This window comes from Triticum aestivum, chromosome 7A (assembly GCF_018294505.1).
Source record: "Triticum aestivum cultivar Chinese Spring chromosome 7A, IWGSC CS RefSeq v2.1, whole genome shotgun sequence".
NCBI classification, from domain to species: Eukaryota; Viridiplantae; Streptophyta; class Magnoliopsida; order Poales; family Poaceae; genus Triticum; species Triticum aestivum.
The window spans coordinates 466676323-466694520 of NC_057812.1; the positions used below are offsets into that span (position 1 = coordinate 466676323).

The following is an 18198-nucleotide window of genomic DNA, read 5'->3' on the forward strand; positions in this document are numbered from 1 at the left end:
GGAGTATGGATCCATTTTTTCCAACTTTTTCAACACAGTTTCAATATACATTATGACAAACAATAAATGTGCTATTCATAATGAGGTTCAGATTCCAGCATACTTGATAGTAGTCAGCTCAAAAATTGGGCTTTTTTATGTCCTTTTTCTATTTTTTGCCATTAAGGTGACGTGGGGGTGGTGGGGAGGCCCATTGCTTAGCCTGGTCGTGCCTGGTGGGTTCGCGCTGGGGTGTATGCCAGACCGAACTCTGAACCGAGCCAAATCTCGCCGCCGTCAACCATGGATCCGAGCCGGCCACTCCTGGGGCGCGGCGCCTTCCTCTCCTCCTCGGCGCACGCCGCCGCCGCCATCATCCTCATCGCCTTCCTCCTCCTCACCCTGCTCCGCCTCCCGCTCTCCCCCTCCATCTCCATCTATACCCCTCCCCCCCTCGCCTCCACGCCCCACCACCACCTGCAGCACCAGGACCATGAAGACCAGGAGCAGGAGGACGCCTCGTCCTGCGACCTCTCCTCCCCGCTGGACTGCGCCGACCCACGCCTCTTCCACCTCATGATGCGCAGCGCCATCGACGCCTTCCCCGCCGTCCATTTCGCCCGCTTCGGCCGCCCCGTCCCCGGCGACCCGCCCTCCGCTTCCTGCGACATGGCATGGCGCGCCCGCACCAACGCCTCCGCCTCCGCCTCCCCCACCGCCACCACCAAGGACTACCGCCGCTTCGCCATCGCGAGGGACCCACACACCTGCGCCTACTCCGTCACCTCCATCGGTGATTACCACTCCGGCCCCAACGCCCGCAAGCCTCGGCCCGGCGCCTCCAACGCCACCGCCGCCCCGCCCCCGCCGCCGCTCTCCCGCTCCCAGTTCGCCGCCGCCACCTACCTCTCCTACCACGGCGGAGGCGACCGCTGCAAGCTCATGCCACACTACATGCGGAGCCTCCTATGCGCCCTCGCCGAGGCGCGCTACCTCAACCGCACCCTCGTCCTCGACCTCAGCCTCTGCCTGGCGGCCTCCTACACAGCCGCCGGCATGCCTGAGGAGGGCAAGCGCCTCGCCTTCTACTTCGACATCGACCACCTCCGGTCGTCCGTGGTGGACATCATCGAGGAAAGACAGTTCTGGGAAGATTGGGACAGGTGGGGAGCACAGGGCCAGCTCGGGCTCCGGCTCATTGAGGACACTAGGGTTGCCCCCACCAAGTTCTCGAAAGCTAAGGACACCCTGATTGTCAGGAAATTTGGGGACGTCGAGCCAGGGAATTACTGGTACCATGTGTGTGAGGGTGAGGCAGAGCGTGTGCTCCCTCCGCCGCGCCATGCCATACGTTTGGCACCAAGTTTGATGAGCATTGTTGATGATATCATCTCAAGTATGCAGCAAGACTTCGATTCCGTCCATGTTGGTGGCAGTGTTGAGGACCTCATCCAGCGAATCGAGGATGGTGTTGATGTACGAAGGCAAGTGTACATTGCCGGAGAGGGGATCAACACGGTCTCCATGGAGGTGCTTAAGGCAAAGTACAACAACTTGCGTTACCTGGATGAGTTTCAGAGGCTCTGGAGAAAAGACAGCAAGTGGTTCTTGGAGATGAAGAGGCTCAATGGTGGAGTTCCTGTGAAGTTTGATGGGTACATGCGTGAGCTGGTTGACAGGGAGGTCTTCCTCAAGGGCAAGAAGAAGGTCGAGGTGCTCCACTGATTGCTTCTCCAAGATAAAATGTTGGAAGACATGGCATGCTTTTTCCAAGTGAGTCGTGTATAGACTGTGTCTGAATTATGTTGTCAGGTTTAGGGTATAGATGATCCAGTCAGTACCACTTCAAGAGAAATTTTCGTAACCAGCATTCCAGCAACGTATAGCTCCGTTCTGCTAAGAGTACCTGTTCCGATCAATTAGTTCATTAGCACTAATCACTGCTCATTTCCTGTAAGGAATTATTGTACTAATTCACACATCCTTTTGGCTATTTAGTTGAATTCATGACCTTTTGTTTCTCCAATACATTTCAACATATGATAGTTATGAGTAGTCAATGATGTGTAGCTTTATCATCTACATAGGTGTTCTGGGCATCTATTCTTTAAGTGACACACAAAAGTATAATGGCATGCTATGGATAACATATCCTCCTATGAGCATTTGTTTACTAGTTATAACACTATGCTGTCTTCCTTGATTACTTGAGGGTCACGGAAACTGAAATATAGCTGTAAGACAATCTGTATGTGCTGCTTAACCTGCAATCCTGGTAAGCGACGAATATTTCTTTGATAAGCAAGGAACATTTCTTTTGTGGTCTGACTGAAACTATACATAGTGCCATATTGACGTACTTTACATTCGGTTCTACGGAACCTTCTCTGATCAAGGCTTCATTTTTCATGTACATTTACATTTCACTTATGTTAACCCCAGCATCAGCAACACAGTTTACGTTATAACTACTTTATCTTGCTTTTATTTTGTTCTTTATGCACTATCTCCTTGATAGAGTAGATAAGGTAGAGAAGAGTGCTGCAATATAGCATATGTTCCAGATGTTATGCTTCTTTGTTTTTGGATAAGCAATGCTTATTCCTAGCTAAAATGGATAGGCTTTTGCAATACGGCATCTCTGAAATTTATGATAAATATACCATTTTTAACTTCTTGCTTGACGAAACAAATATATACTCTATCGAGCTTATCTGAAGTATGATAAGTTATGTACATTCAAGGGGACCTTTATAGTTAAGCAGCAACTTCCAGCAGAGATCTTCCAGTCGGGGAGGGTGTAACAACAGAATGAAATAAATAGCTTCAACGACATTGTTACGGCAATATTATGTTACTGTAATATTATGGCAGATGCGCATTAGGTTGATCAAACATGCTACATAAAGTGAGACAACCAACAATAGTTCTGCCCTCTTTAGGAAATCTGGAAGGAGCCATACCAAACTCAGCAAGTACTTCTCTCTGAACTGCTCTGTGCAAAACAACATGTGTAAAGATGCCTTGTCATCTAAGCCAATCATATAGAGTTTGGTTAAACCTAATATCTTTGCAGGTATGTTAGGGCCAGGGATAAATATGAGATAACCTCTGTTACGGTATAGAAGGCCTGCATGTATTCCTAGATCATCAATTTGTCCAATCAAATATGTATTATTGTTCAGTAAGTAAAGTGTTGAATTCGTTTTTCGAAAAAAGTTTATAATAGCATTTTTGGCATATAACTCATATTTGGTTAGTCAAATTGATGATCTTGAAATACATGTGGACCAATTGCTTTTGATTACTATAAACCGTTGAACATTGGTAGGAGTACTTCTCTAGGAGTTGCTCATTTATTCCAGATAACGACGAGACTTTGTTCCGCTAATATCTATACCTGGATCATGCTCCTTCCCATCCATTACTTCTGAACTGGCACCAAAAAGAAAAGAAAAAAAGAACACAGTGAAATCACAATTATGAATGGTTAGTGCTCCTACTTTACAGTAGAGAATTGATGACTGATATTAACAACCTTGGAATACTAATAGTTGGTTAGCTTGTTAGCTCTACTTGCTGCTAAGTTCTATTAAGAAGAAATTGCAATTATCCAATGTTATGAGCTGCCTTTTCTTACTGGTTGATCATTTCACAACATTTACTGATCGCGCATAAGTAGGTTTGTTTGTGCCCTTTCTGGACAAAAAACATTTGACATGGGTCTGCTCTGTTTGCTAGCTAGAGCTTTGCCAGTAATACAAGCAGTAGAGCAAGTACGACTAATAGCATGTGCCATTTGCATTAATCTTTTTGTTATCTAATTAATTCAGTTATGCTGCGGGGTGAACGAAGGCACGCCACAAAAATGACGAAGAAAGACATTTGGGCTTGCGCTGAGAGACAAGAGAATCAGGAAAGCATATCTCATTCTCAGCCCCATTCCTCTAATCTCTAGACTCATGTGCCTGATGCATGGTCTGCTCTGTGCATCAAGATTTCTCTCTTATTTAAAATTTGAACTTAACTATAGTAATGCTGAGTAGCAATTTTTTTTCTTATCCTTTTCTTGTATTGTATCACCTCCAGATCAGGGAATCAAAAAGGCAGTACCGCCACCGCATCATGCTGCTGTTGTTTCACACCTTGAACCATCAAAGAGGCGGTGCCATCGCCACCTCATGATGTAGAATGCCACATCCAGGTTCCTCTGGCAGCTCATCCCCCAGACAAGCATGGCTTCTTCAGGGGCAAGCTCACTCCCGTGGTACCGCCATGATGCGGCCACATACATAGATGATGTGTGTGTGTGGGGGGGGGGGGGGCATTGTGAATGTTGTGAATGAAAGCTGCAGCAGGGAGATGACACGGCAGAGCATCCCAAAACCCAGAAATTGTTGATGATTTCCGTTTCAAGCATCCACCTGCGAGAGAGTACCCTCGTAGGAGTGGGACATTGCAGGCAGAAGCAGCCAGCAGGAGAAGTGTACTGGAAACCACGAGAAAACTACAACAGGCTCCATCAGTGCCAAGCTGAAGGCAGCGAACTTACGAACTTAGTCATGCGTCTCATGGCCTGTGGACCAAGCCACCCTAGCTTTGGCTTTGTTCAAGCCTCCTACAAGCCACAGTTCACGACTTCACGTGGCTTGGGTACCCGTTGTATCTAGAGCTGCCCCCTCTCGGTGCAATAAAGCCTGGAACTAGTGCTGCCACTACCAGAGCTTCAGAAATAGAGAATTCTAGTGATGCCACGGGCAAGCTTAAACGCACTTCTTCATCTCAATCACCAGGATAGGTATGTAATACCGTTCTCCTTGGACATCATCTGCCTCGACATATTCATGCTAATTTATCCCTACATTTGATTGATTGAAGCATACGACCCGTTGCAAACACGCTCGTCAAAAGGGGATTCGGTTAACTTGTCCAGAAGCATGAGGATAAGGATGAACGATACGTTTTCAGGAAAGATGCTCTCTTCTTTTCTTTTTTGAGGGGAAAAGATGCCCTCTTCGAGTGTAGTCTTGTTCGACACCGAAGAAGAGAAAGTGATCAATATCGACTAAAGGTAAAGTGGCATAAATTATATTTGTAGACGGTGGTTTCACTCCTTTCACATTTATGTAGTCCGTACTTGTATTTGAGATTATATAACTGACCATATGGAGTATTGCAGGCTTGCTTCAGGAGCTCCTGTCTTCATCCACTAATTAGAAACTCGGCTGTTTCGGTGCCAATGCAATGAGTTGGGGGCACGGTCCGTTTTGGTTTCACCGTCAACTTTTTTGTTTCCGACCTTTCCTTTTTGGGTGTGCGGTCCCTTTTTCTTTTTGTTTCGCTGTCAATAAGTGTGCAAGAAATAACCTTAAGTCCTTGGGGTCGGTTTAGTAGCTATGACTCTGCTGTTGGCAGTTGTTAGAAAATGTATGTGTATCAGTAATTTCTTGTCCTTGTACTCCCTCCGTCCGGAAATACTTGTCCTAAAAATGGATAAAATGGACATATCTATAAGTCTAGATACAACCATTTTTAGGACAAGTATTTACGGACAGAGGGAGTATGTCATTTCGGTTGTACTAAATCGGCGACATTGATATGGATAGGAGGGAGTGCCTTTTTCTCAAAAGAAACTACTGGCTAAACAATTTTTATGTTTTCCAAGGAAATTTTAATTTTTCAAAAAGGGGGGCAACCATTGATGGATGCAGCCATTTTATTCCGGATTTCAAGTCATTCTTACAAACAAAATGAAATAATTATACGACTCAGCGAAATGCAAAAATATTGCAAGTCTCACTCAGGCATCACAAAAAATCCTATAACTAGATGAACATCCATATTGATCGAACAAGATAAAATATACGTAGTATGTGACAAAATGATGTATAAAAAGACAAAACATTTGAATTAAACTTATCACAACGTCATATGTTAATGAAAATGTGAAGCATGGACAATATATTTTTGCTCCAAGCGTCCAACACATACATCCATACCATACAAAAGTTAACAAAAAGTATTTAATTTATGATTGACGTGCATGACTTGATGAGGTGGCATAGTTTACATAGATAAATTAATGCAATAAATGTATGCATGCATGACTAGTTGATGTCACCCGACTTTGGACGGGCGGGTATCAATAATTGAGGTGACGAGAAAGTAAGCATGTGCGAAGAAATCTAGTAGTGGATGCTATCTATCTAAATGCAAAAGATCCTTTTTAGTGAAATAGTATGAAATGTTCCAACTCTATGAGAAATATCTTACACAAACATTAATGTTGAGAATTCTATGACATGTCGTGCGAGATGAAACATACAACTAGGTTGGTGAAGATCTCCACCGCACTTGACAGGAGTGTTGGACCTTTTCTTGCTAGGCCAATTTCTTGTCTCATATATCATTTCCGGTGTCTCATATAGATTGTTTTGTTTCTATCACTCCCATTTTGTTCTACCTTTTTCTTAAAAAAAACTACGGGCTAAATAACGTTTCTGTTTCCCAAAAGGTATATTGTTGTCTTAGGATGCAAGTTGTGCTTGCGATAGTATGATGAGAATTTTATCTTTTCAAAATGGGCTATGATGTGAATTGTCCTTTTATTAGTGAATTTCATCATTCTTGCAAAAAGTTGAAACGCAAAAAAGATTGCATGCCTTGTTGATGCATCACAAATCCTATAACTAGACCGACATCCATATCAATCAAACATAATAAAAGCCTAGAAGGTATATGACAAAATAATGTATAAAACGAAAAAACTTTTGAATTAAACCTAACTCGGCGTCATATGTTAACACAAACGAACTTCAACACTAACACACACAAGTAAAAATGAACCATGCCAAGAAGGTTGAGATAGAGATGGACTCAAGTTGTTGCTGTCAAGTTGATCTAGGGCGAGGAGGTTGAGATAGAGATGGACTCAGTTGTTGCTGTCAAGTTGATCCAGACCAAGGAGGTTGATAGATCGGTCTACTCGTCGCTTATTATAGAGATTAGATACTGTATGTCTCTTCGTGATTCTTGTATTACTCATGTTAATCGTAGCCAAAATGAAGTTAGTGATAGTATAGTCAAATTTGCTCGTGTAGAAGGCAAAACCATGACTTGAATTGGCTCGGGTCCTTTGGACGCTACGGAGGATTCTACTATTGATTGTATGAACTGCTTTAGTTGAGTAATACAATATTTCACTCGCAAAAAAGAGAAAAAAAGAAAGAAAAAGAACAATGTTATTGAATTATATCCTCTTCTGAACCGAACAAGCACAGATGCCCTGTGTTGGCTTCGATTCCCCCCTATGCGAATTCAGTTCCCCCCACTGAACAGCGAGAAAAGATTGAACGACGCGAGTGTGGTTCCATTCCGCCACTGAGTCCAATCGATTCCCCAGAGGATGCTTCGGCGACGGCGTCCCGTCCGGTGGGTGACTCGTGGGGGCGGGATGCGGCAACAGCGGCCCCCAGCCCATTCGATCTGGCGTCGGGTTCGATTATTTGTTAAGGGTATCGACTTCCAAGAACAACAATTCAATTCAGAGAGGCACTCCATTGTGTCCAAGGATTTTCACCAGTTAGGGCTTCATTGCCCCCATATTTAGGTTCCTTTTGGAAGAGGAGTAGATTATCTCATCCTCAGCAAGAATGCAAGACAGAATCTTGAGATGGAACTCTTGGAAGAGGAGGAGATTGCAAGTACTGTATTTAGCAATAGCTCTGCAGATGGAACTAAACAAAGTAGATGTAGATCTGCAATCTTCAGCAGGTTGAGGTCCCCGGGCTGTTTCGTTCTTTATTATGCGTATGAGTTTTTCATTGTGTACTTCAGGGATCATTTTCAAATTTCAATGTCAATGGGCACATGGGCAACATGCGTGTATGCAAATGTCCACACCTACTGAGGTCGGTTTTGTTTTGTCTTCCTAATCTCATTGTTTTGTTTTATACTTGTCGGCATCATGAATGAGTACATTACATTTTAGAGCTGGAGGTTGCTTTCTCCATTGTACTTGTATCTCCAAGACTTCATGTAGCAAACCTGCATGCTCTTGTAGAGGCTCAATTCACCATTAGCCGCAAACAAAAGGGGGGCTGGTGAAGCGATTATTTCAACTATCCCATCGACAGAGCTAACATAACATCTTTGCCCTGCTAGCCGTTTAAGAGCAGTATATGAGAGTAGTAGTGCCTGATGACTCAGTAGTCATCATGTACCCTCCCTGTTACCTATTCTATTCTTCCCTAATCAGAACCTGTAAAGCTTAATTTGTTCCCTCTTTTGGCAAAATACGGGCTTTTGAGCATTATTCACTTTACTACTGAGTCTGCTACCATACAAGGATCCAACTCCTTTACAATCATTTGGCCAAGACAATAAATTGCTACCCAACAGATAACAATTGATGGTGAGGCTTCTGATTGGCAACCTCAACGGCTAAGTGGCCTCATCACTAATCCGAGCCCATGTTATTTCTTATCATTAACAAAAGGGAGCAAATAGGACAGTTCAACCATCCTGACGCACAAGGTTAAAAAAAAGATATTGTTGTTTTGTGTGACAATAAGACCTCGTGTCGCGCATTGCTTTGAGTAACTCAGTCCTATAAAGACAAGCTGAGGATCTCCTGCAAGAGCCAAGCAAGCAATGCATATGCAGGTGTGGTAGAGTGGAAGCATTCAGATCCAGGTACCACAGGCCTTCTCCTCCCTTGGTTAGTCCTCTACCTCTCTATAGTTCCTTGCATAGGCGCTTGAAAGTTGGATGCTGGAACACATGAGTTTTTCCACATTTTTCTTCGTTTTTCTGAGATAAAGGCTATGAAACTTGCATTGATGATTTGCACAAGGGATGGATACAGGGGTCATCGTCTATTCCATAATGATGCTCAAATAAACATGTCACATTAAACAAAGATGTGATGTCCCTAGAAAGCTTATTTAGGGTAAAATAAAGAGAGGGGAAGCAATGCGGATGGTGGAGCCAAAAGGAGTAGCGAAGGAAATGGAGTTTTTCCAGGAAACATGGGAAACACATAGAATTTTGCATTGGGTGGCTAGCACTTCATTTCCATTATTCTTTTCTATCTTAAGTGGAGATCGTTAAACTGGATCGTGATTAAGCTCCTTTTTCCAAGAATTATCTGTGGCTCTCTCATTCTAAGTTCTAACTATGCATATGTCTGTTGCCTACACATCCAAATAGCTGATCTGCTTCAACCCAAACGGTGTCTGTACTGTAACCAAGATGGGAAGTGCAGGTTTAGAGCAAACAAAGGTAAGGGCAAGCTTTTTCGATCAAGGCTTTTCTTTAGAAATGCTTCGCTCCGTACTGTCTTTGCCTTCATCAGCAAACTAAACTGGCACTAATGGGTTCCTTTTTTAAAACTTTAGGCGCGCTCGCACATCAATTGTGCACAACCAGCGACAAGAACCTGGCAGAGGAAATTTGACGATGAAGGCAAGAAGATCGAACTGTTTAGCATGACCATGAATGATATGATATCAATCGTACGTATTTGAACATACTTTATAGCTCCCAGGTTTCTGTGTTGATCATATTTTGAAGAATATGTAAGGTTCAAAATTATCAAAACGGTAGATCATTTTGAACATGACTAGTTCATTCATTTAAAACGAAAGTGATGCAAAAAAAGGTTCAAAATTATCAAAACAGTAGAGCGTTTTGAACATGACTAGTTCATTCATTTAAAAAGAAAGTGATGCAAAAAAGGTTCAAAATTATCAAAAAGAATACTCTGTTTGAGAACTCTCCCCTACTCTTCACTTTGCAAGACCTGTCACACTTGGCAATGATACATGCCGCTGGCTTGCTCAGCCATGCCATCAAGCAACTGACTGATGAAACAACACTGTTGTTGGCTTTGAGCAACAAGTACTACATACGTTATTCCTCTGTGAACTTAATACTAACCAAATTCCTGTTGGTGGTCCTTCAGATACCCATGGTTCTCAAGGGACTGATGATAAATGCCGACCAGAGGGGAAAAGGCCGGGTGAGTGCTCAACGTTTAGAAATATATCATCGCTCTTCTATTGTTAAAGCAATTATGTAGATTCACTCTGCTTTGTCATGGAACTTAACGAAACAATTCTTCACTTTTGCGAAGGATATACTCTATGACCCATTCAGGAAATGGATGGACAACTGCTACCGTGGCCTACCCCTTGGTGGCCTTGGGTAAGTTCCAGTCTTTCCTTTGCAGATTATAAATTAGCTATAGGTTCACTATCAATCAGGTACATGTAGGCTTTTCTGTCATCTTGAAGCTTGTCATGGTGGTTTTTAACTCAAAAATGTTTTCCATAGCTGATTGAACTTTACATGGTACTCCCTCCATCCGAAAATACTTGTCATCAAAATGGATAAAAAGGGATGTATCTAGAACTAAAATACATCTAGATACATCTTCTTTTATTCATTTTGATGACAAGTATTTCCGGACGGAGGGAGTACATGCCTGTTCTCAAATCACATCCTCTTTTATCAGTTCAGGAAGCATTGGGAGAAGCTACAGAGGGTACTTTCAGCATTTTCAGATATTCCCAGCATTATATGAAGAGAAGCCTATCCTTGCAAACCAATTTTCAGTAACTATACTTAAATCTTCCATTTCCCAATTGGCGATTCCTAGTGTCACTCTTAAGTCTTAACTGTAAAGAACTTCTAATGGTTGACACTATTCACTTGTCTAGGCATTCGTCTCGCGTCCCAATGGAAAGAGCTACTCCACGGTGTTGGCTGCACCGACTGCTGATGCTCTCAAGTAAGCTGTTGATCTCAACAGGATTATTTCTGGTCATTAAAATGGACCAGAGATATCATTCATTGTGCATACTTGCAGGGGAGTCGATAAGGCAGCTATTGGATCTTGGGACTGGAAGCTTAAGGAGAAAAACTGTACTTATCATGCCTTGTTCCCAAGATCTAGGACAGTTTATGATGGTAAATTCCTAAAAGCAATAAGGTTTTGTATGCACTTTTATATTTTACCTGATAGATACATGTCCATGAACTGAAGATGTTCTGTGGTACACTATACTAATTGCAATGTAGGTGAACCTGACCCTGAAATCAAGATCACCTGCCGTCAGATATCACCAATCATCCCTCACAACTTACAAGGAGAGCAGCTTACCTGTTGCAGTTTTCACATTTACGGTACATTTTCTTCTTCGGCAACTTAATCAAAATAACACGACATGTACTTTCCCCTGTTGCAGTTCAGCACTTAATTTTGATCGATGAGTCTTGCAGGTGCAAAATTCTGGGAGCACACCTGCAGATGTAACATTGCTCTATACATGGGCTGTAAGTGCAACAAGCCAACGTGGTGCCCTTTTAGCATGAAGATAAAAACGCCTTATCAGTGAGGACCTAATATGTATTTTGTTCATCCTCCAGAATTCAGTTGGTGGGAGATCAGAGCTGACTGGAAATCACACCAACTCCAAGATGATGTAATGAACGTTAAATTCGTTTTTCCGCGCACTTTGTGTTTCATGCTATGCAGCAGCAATCTCTCTACAACCTTAATTACTTATTGGTTCTTGCCATTCCTTTTTATGTTCTTACACAGGGAGCATGATGGTGTGCACGGTGTTCTTCTGCATCACAGGTGTGTCAAATATTTCGTTTCGCAGAGCTTCAAATGATACAGAACTGCGAACATAACAGCAAACTTGGGATGGCACCAATGTAGGACTGCGGATGGGCACCCGCCGGTGACGTTCGCGATCGCGTGTCAGGAAACAGAGGACGTCCGCGTGACAGACTGCCCTTTCTTCACGATGGGGTCGTCCGACTCTGGCGACTTCACGGCCAAGGACATGTGGGAGGAGATCAAACAGCACGGTTCCTTCAGCGAAACCCGCACCAGCAAAGAGCCAAGGGCGTCGAAGCCCGGATTATCCATCGGAGTGGCGGTCGCAGCGACGACGACAGTGCCGGCAGGGGGAACCCGCGTTGTGTCGTTTGCTCTGTCGTGGTCGTGCCCCGAGGTGAAGTTCCCAGACGGGAAAACGTATCACAGGTGATGTGTTTTGCTAATTCTGCATGGCTAGTTGGTTTTCACTTTCAGTGAGATTTCGATGAATTTTACTAAATTTCAATAATTTCAGTAGACACTTATATTTGCTTTTTTTGTCAAAATATTTCAGTCATTTAAGTTGTACACAAAAAAAATCAGTAATTTGGTGGGTGGTGAAATATTTCTGAAACTGAAATTCAAAACTACTACTGTAGCTGTTTTTCCTTGTAACTGACATGGCTTTCTGGAACAGGAGATACACCAAATTCTGTGGCTTGGATCGAGATGCAGCTGCAGAGAGCTTGGCTCATGATGCCCTTCTTGGTAAGCTCTGGTGATTGATTGTTAGCCATAGGTGGTCAGAATTCTGATGCTCATTTGCTATTCCTTCTTTGAGTGTAGAACACATGGATTGGGAGTCCAAAATCGAAGAGTGGCAGAGGCCTATTCTGCAGGACAAAAGGCTGCCTGAGTGGTAATCAGCTCGTACTCCCTTCGTGTCTTTTTAGTCCGCGTATAAGATTTGTAAGTCAAACGTAGTAAGGTTTGATTGAGATTATAGGGAAAAAATATCAACATTCACAATATGAAATCGATATCATTAGACGCATCATTGAATTAAATTTCATATTGTATATCTCTAGTATTGTAGATGTTGATAATTTTGTATATAAATTTGGTCAAACTTTATAAAGTTTGACTCAAGACAAATCTTATATGTGAAGTAAAAAAGAAGAAACGGAGGGAGTATCACTTTGCTCAAGTGTCTCTTCACAGTTTTTCCCATGGCATTATAGTTGACATCCTTTACACACCCAGAATTACTTCCCAGTCTGCAAAACTTATGTAGTTGCAGATCATTCCAGGGTATAAAATCGCAAGGGGAGAAATGATTTATATGTACTTGCTACCTAGAGTACTAATAATCGATGTCATGTTTGTCTTCAGGTATCCGGTTGCATTGTTCAACGAACTCTACTATCTGGTCGCTGGAGGCACCATATGGACAGGTGAATGCTCATCTCCATCACTATCAGCCAAGTATGATCTGCCGTAACGGATTCGTAGCATGGAGCTGACAACAAAATCTCTGTGTCAAATGTCACAGACGGACGGCCTCCAAAGATGAGCGTCGCCTCATCGGGGACGGGGACGGAGCCATTCTCCCTCGACGTGTTCCGCGCAGACCTGCAAGGCACCCCGGTGGTGGACGGCGTCCTGAGCGAGATGACGTCCGTGACGGAGGACCTGCACTCGGCGGCGGCGTTCGGCGCAACGCTGCTCGCCGACGGCGAGGAGAACGTGGGGCAGTTCCTGTACCTGGAGGCGATGGAGTACCACATGTGGAACACCTACGACGTCCACTTCTACGCCTCCTTCGCGCTGCTCTCCCTCTTCCCGGAGCTCGAGCTGAGCCTCCAGCGCGACTTCGCCCGCGCCGTCCTCCTCCACGACCCGCGACCCATGCGCACCCTCAACGGCAAGACCGTGCCGCGCAAGGTCCTCGGCTCGGTGCCGCACGACGTGGGGCTGAACGACCCGTGGTTCGAGCTCAACGCGTACATGATCCACGACCCGTCGCGGTGGAAGGACCTCAACCCCAAGTTCGTGCTGCAGGTCTACCGGGGCGTCGTCGCCACGGGCAACGTCGCCTTTGCCAGGGCGGCGTGGCCGGCGGTGTACCTGGCCATGGCCTACATGGACCAGTTCGACCGGGACCGGGACGGCATGATCGAGAACGAGGGCCGCCCCGACCAGACGTACGACCTGTGGTCCGTGTCCGGGGTCAGCGCCTATACCGGCGGGATCTGGGTCGCGGCGCTGCAGGCCGCCGCTGCCATGGCGCGCATCGTCGGCGACGGCGACGCCGAGTGCTGCTTCCGTGCGCGGCACCTCAGGGCGAAGCGCGTGTACGATGACGAGCTCTGGAACGGCACCTACTTCAACTACGACAACAGCGGCGGCAAGACGAGCTCGTCCATCCAGGCCGACCAGCTCGCCGGGCAGTGGTACGGTCACGTGTGCGGCCTGGAGCCGGTCGTGGAGGAGGAGAAGGCCCGGAGCGCGCTGGGGACGGTGCTGGACTACAACGTCATGCGGGTGAAGGGCGGGACGGTGGGGGCGGTGAACGGGATGCGGCCGGACGGCACCATCGACATGTCGTCGACGCAGTCCAAGGAGATATGGCCCGGCACCACCTACGCCGTCGCGGCCGGCATGATCCACGAGGGCATGCTGGAGGCCGCGTTCCGGACGGCCAAGGGCGCCCACGACGCCAGCTGGTCCAAAGACGGCTTCGGGTACGCGTTCCAGACGCCGGAGGCTTGGACGGCGGAGGGCGGCTACCGAGGGCTGCACTACATGCGGCCCCTCTCCATCTGGGCGATGCAGTGGGCGCTGTCGCCGCCGGAGCTCCACAAGGACCTCGGGCCGGGAGCCTCGCCGGGGGACGCGTCGGTTGGGCAGGAAAAAGTTCGAGAAGGTGGCGAGCATGCTGAGGCTGCCGGAGGAAGTGCAGCACAAGGGATTCCTCCGGGCTCTCTACCATATTCTCCGGCAGGTGGTGCTCCCGGTATGACACCTCCAGCTCTGCATGATGCTGGACGAATAAATTTGTCGGTTGATTGGATAGAAGTCCCCGCAAGGCTGCTCGCGCTGTTGGAGTGTTCTTCCTCCTTTTTTTTGAAAGATCCGGTTTAAGCCAGCTTCATTGATTTAGGAGAAAGCATGCGGGAAACAGTTGTGATCAAGTGATCGGGTGAAAAGCTAGAGAAAAACAGGAAAAAAAAGAGGCGGGCCTCTAAGCATGCTGCGCCAGCAAGCCTCCATTGACTCCCTTTGATGGCCTGGATCACGTCTTCCTCCCTTGCATCTTGGCTCGAAAAACGCAGGCGTTTCTCTCCTTCCAGATGCGCCATGCAACCAAGATCAGCATGGTTTTGACTCCTTTTCTGAACCTCGCTGGGGTGTGCCTGATCAGCTCCTGGCAGTGATGTAAAGGGCTGTGGTGCGGCGGCATGATCTTCCTCAGGAGCTCGCAGCCAGTCCATGCCGCGGCCTTCCGCCAGATCGATCTGGTGAAGGGGCATTCCCACAGCAGGTGTACCGAAGACTCTAGACTTCTGACGCAAAGCCCGCATAAATAACTGTTTGGCCATCCTCCTACGCTGCAGCCTGTCGTTGCATCAAAGCCGGTTGTTGTGCAGCAGCCAAGCGAACATCTTAGTGTTCCCCGAGGCCCAAGCTTTCCAGATGACATTGCTGAAGCCCGTGCTAGGCAGAGATGGGAATTGCATTCGGTTGCCTGGGCGGAGTAGCAGTCATCACCGCCAAGGGTCCACTTGATGATGAGGACATCAATACCATTGTTACACCCACAGCCCCTACTGCTACATATACGGGACCAATTACTAGAGCTCGCCCACGCCAATTAAATTATCAGGTACTTTCGTTTCTTGGTAATGATTCTAATGTTCATGAGAATATGATGCTGCCTAAATTGGATACATTTGTTTTGCTTACAAATGAAGGGCCTAGCTTGAAGAAGGATGAACATTGGAGCAAGAACAAGCATGGAGATGATGCCATGCGCAAGGGGAACAAGAACGGAGTTACGAGTGATGATTTCAGGACTTTGAAGCCACCATAATGGGTGCATGAAGCCATGGACGAAATATACAAGATGCCACGTCATAAATTTCGTCCTGAGGCTATTATAGGTGCTGCGTCACCTTTTTATTGGGCCAGGCCCATGTAATTTTGAAATACATAAGTATAGGCTATTTTTAGAGTCTGTATGTGTGGGGAAACAAGAGATAGGGTTGATTTCGGACCCCTCCACCAAGGGCCACGAAATTCCCCCTCTCTTCTTCCATATATACAGCCCTTAGGGCACCGTTTAGACTTTGGGTTTTGTTTAGATTAAAAGTTCGCCATAGCTGCAACTTCGCGTACTTCGTTTGTGTTCAACGACCAGACAAAGGCGTCACAGAACCCCACCTTGATCAATAAAGCTTTCATCTTATATTAGCAATATCCAGATTGCAATCTTAGTTTCTTGCTTGTTCTTCATTTGCTCGCAGGAAACAGACCCTCGTGGTCAGGTTGATCGTGCTCCGGCGTGGTCAATAACCTCTCGGAGTTGGTTTAGCGATTGCTAAGGCGCGACGTCCTCGCACGTTCGTAGTCGGATCGTCAAAGTCGACTTCCACCAAAGCGATATCCATCATCTCATCGAAAGACGGGACACCTTTGCCTCTATCAAGTGGTATCAGATTTCCAGGTTGCTCGGTGAGATTTTACAGTTTTTCGTAGTTTAGATCGAGTCTGTTCTTCATACCTATAGTCCACGAAAAAGCCAAAAAAAAATTAGGGTTAGTTCATCCCATCCGAACCAATCTGAGCCTTGCATAATCTTTTCTGTATTTGCTTTGTTGAATTTGCGGTTGCATCGTCGTGTCCAGTTGCTGGTCTTAGTGTCTAGTCTTTTAGAGTTTTGAGTTCTGTTCACAGGTTGTCACGTCGCCGCTGCCATATATCACCACCGCATCATCATCGTCGCTGTTGCCATATACCACCACCACATATTCACCGCCAATCCGAATCCATATACGCCACCACATATCCGCCGCCATCACGCCAATCCGAGTTCACCTGCAACATATATCCGCCACCTGTCCGTGTTCCACCAGATTCATCTCCGCCACCAGTCCGAGTTCCACCAGATTCATCTCCGCCACCAGTCCTAGTCCGAGTCTAGTAATTGTTGCATTGTTCTCGATTTCCAGATCACGCGATACTCCGAGTCGTGACAGAGAAGGACTCCCCAACCTCCGAGCCATCCGCAGAAGAAAAATAGTTCCAATTTCAAAAAAAAAACTAAGTCTAGAAAATTCTGGCTAGGCAGTTTTTAGACCTTTTGTAGACTTTTTCGAAAAAAATTTGTTGCGGAGCAAAAAAAAAGAGGGAAAAAAAGTGCAAAAAAAAAGAGAGAAAAAAAAATTCAGAGTGTGCTCCTCCCTTGTTTACGTGCCGCGCCGTGATTTTGTTGGTGTTCTTGGCTCGCGTCTCTAGCACAGTCTAGCCTAGGACCAGCACAGTACCGTCGTTGAGCGTTTATTCAACTTTGCATCTCTGAATTGATTATTGCTGACCCTTTTTGCTACCATATTATAAGCCTTCCCAGCTCCACATACATCTACGTCATGCGTTTGACTCTCCCTGGTAATCGCTCTATCCAAGCTTTGAGAGTTTTGACTACAACGGTTGCCGATCACCGCCTGTTGCTGGGTAAGAACTGGTAAGAATTTGAGTTTTGCTTGACGGATTTGTGACACCCACCACCACCACTTGTTCGTAGTCTGTAGGATCATATTCTTGTGTGTTTCTATTGCTGCTAACCATGCCAGGATCACAAGCCGACGAGATTGACTGGGAGAATTTATCGAACAAGGAGCTTCATGATAAGTTTCAGCAAATGATGACTGAACAGGTGCAAGATGTGCTGAACAATTTTGAAGAGGCCATGGAGAAGATACTGGCCTTGAAAAGACGTTCGAAACAAAGCTCGATAACAAGTTTAATGAATTGCTCGCGCGTCTTCCACCACCATCCGCTGCACCTAACGCACCTCTCCAACAACAACAACAACGACTACCTCCACGTCGCGAAACAGACCTTCGCCGAGCGAGCCGTGTTCCTCTTGCGTTTGGCCAAACTGTTGGTGCTGCTGTTGATACTTCTGTGGCTCCTGATGCTGATGCGGAGGAGGATGATTATGTGGGAGATTATGAGGATGAGGTTGATCAAAATCAGCACTATGTGCAGCCACCTGTACCACCACCAGCAGGTCGACCTCAGGTATATATTCGTAATGGTAGGCCTGCACCACCACCTCAGGTACGAGATGATGTCCATATTCCTAAACTGAAATTGAATATTCCACCATTTGAGGGTAGATATGTTCCTGATATATATCTTACTTGGGAGTTAGAAACTGAACAACGATTTACATGTTTACAATATCCTGAGGAGAGATGAGTTGCTGCTGCTGTTTGTGCTTTCACTAGTTTTGCATGTGTATGGTGGTCTGAACATTGTAGATTATATCCTATTCCAACTACTTGGGCTGCTTTGAAAACCGCTATGCATACGCGTTGGGTTCC

General features: G+C 45.8%; 1 protein-coding gene and 1 pseudogene across 2 annotated transcripts; both read left to right on the forward strand.

Moving 5' to 3' along the window:
• The first annotated feature begins 193 nt into the window (after nt 1–193).
• Nucleotides 194–4668, forward strand: LOC123147601 (uncharacterized). Of its 2 annotated transcripts, XR_006473319.1 has the most exons (3): nt 194–1752; nt 3813–3895; nt 4069–4668. XR_006473319.1 is itself a non-coding variant. In XM_044566862.1 (2 exons), exon 1 carries the CDS (start codon nt 283–285, stop codon nt 1702–1704), a length of 1422 nt encoding a protein of 473 aa, XP_044422797.1. In that variant the 5' UTR covers nt 194–282; the 3' UTR covers nt 1705–1752; nt 3813–4668. The 2 variants fall into 2 exon arrangements, 1 of the variants encoding a protein (XP_044422797.1); XM_044566862.1 differs by having other exon boundaries at nt 3813–4668.
• A 2546-nt stretch (nt 4669–7214) lies between these two features.
• On the forward strand, nt 7215–15601 carry LOC123147602 (non-lysosomal glucosylceramidase-like; annotated as a pseudogene).
• The last annotated feature ends 2597 nt before the right edge of the window (nt 15602–18198 follow it).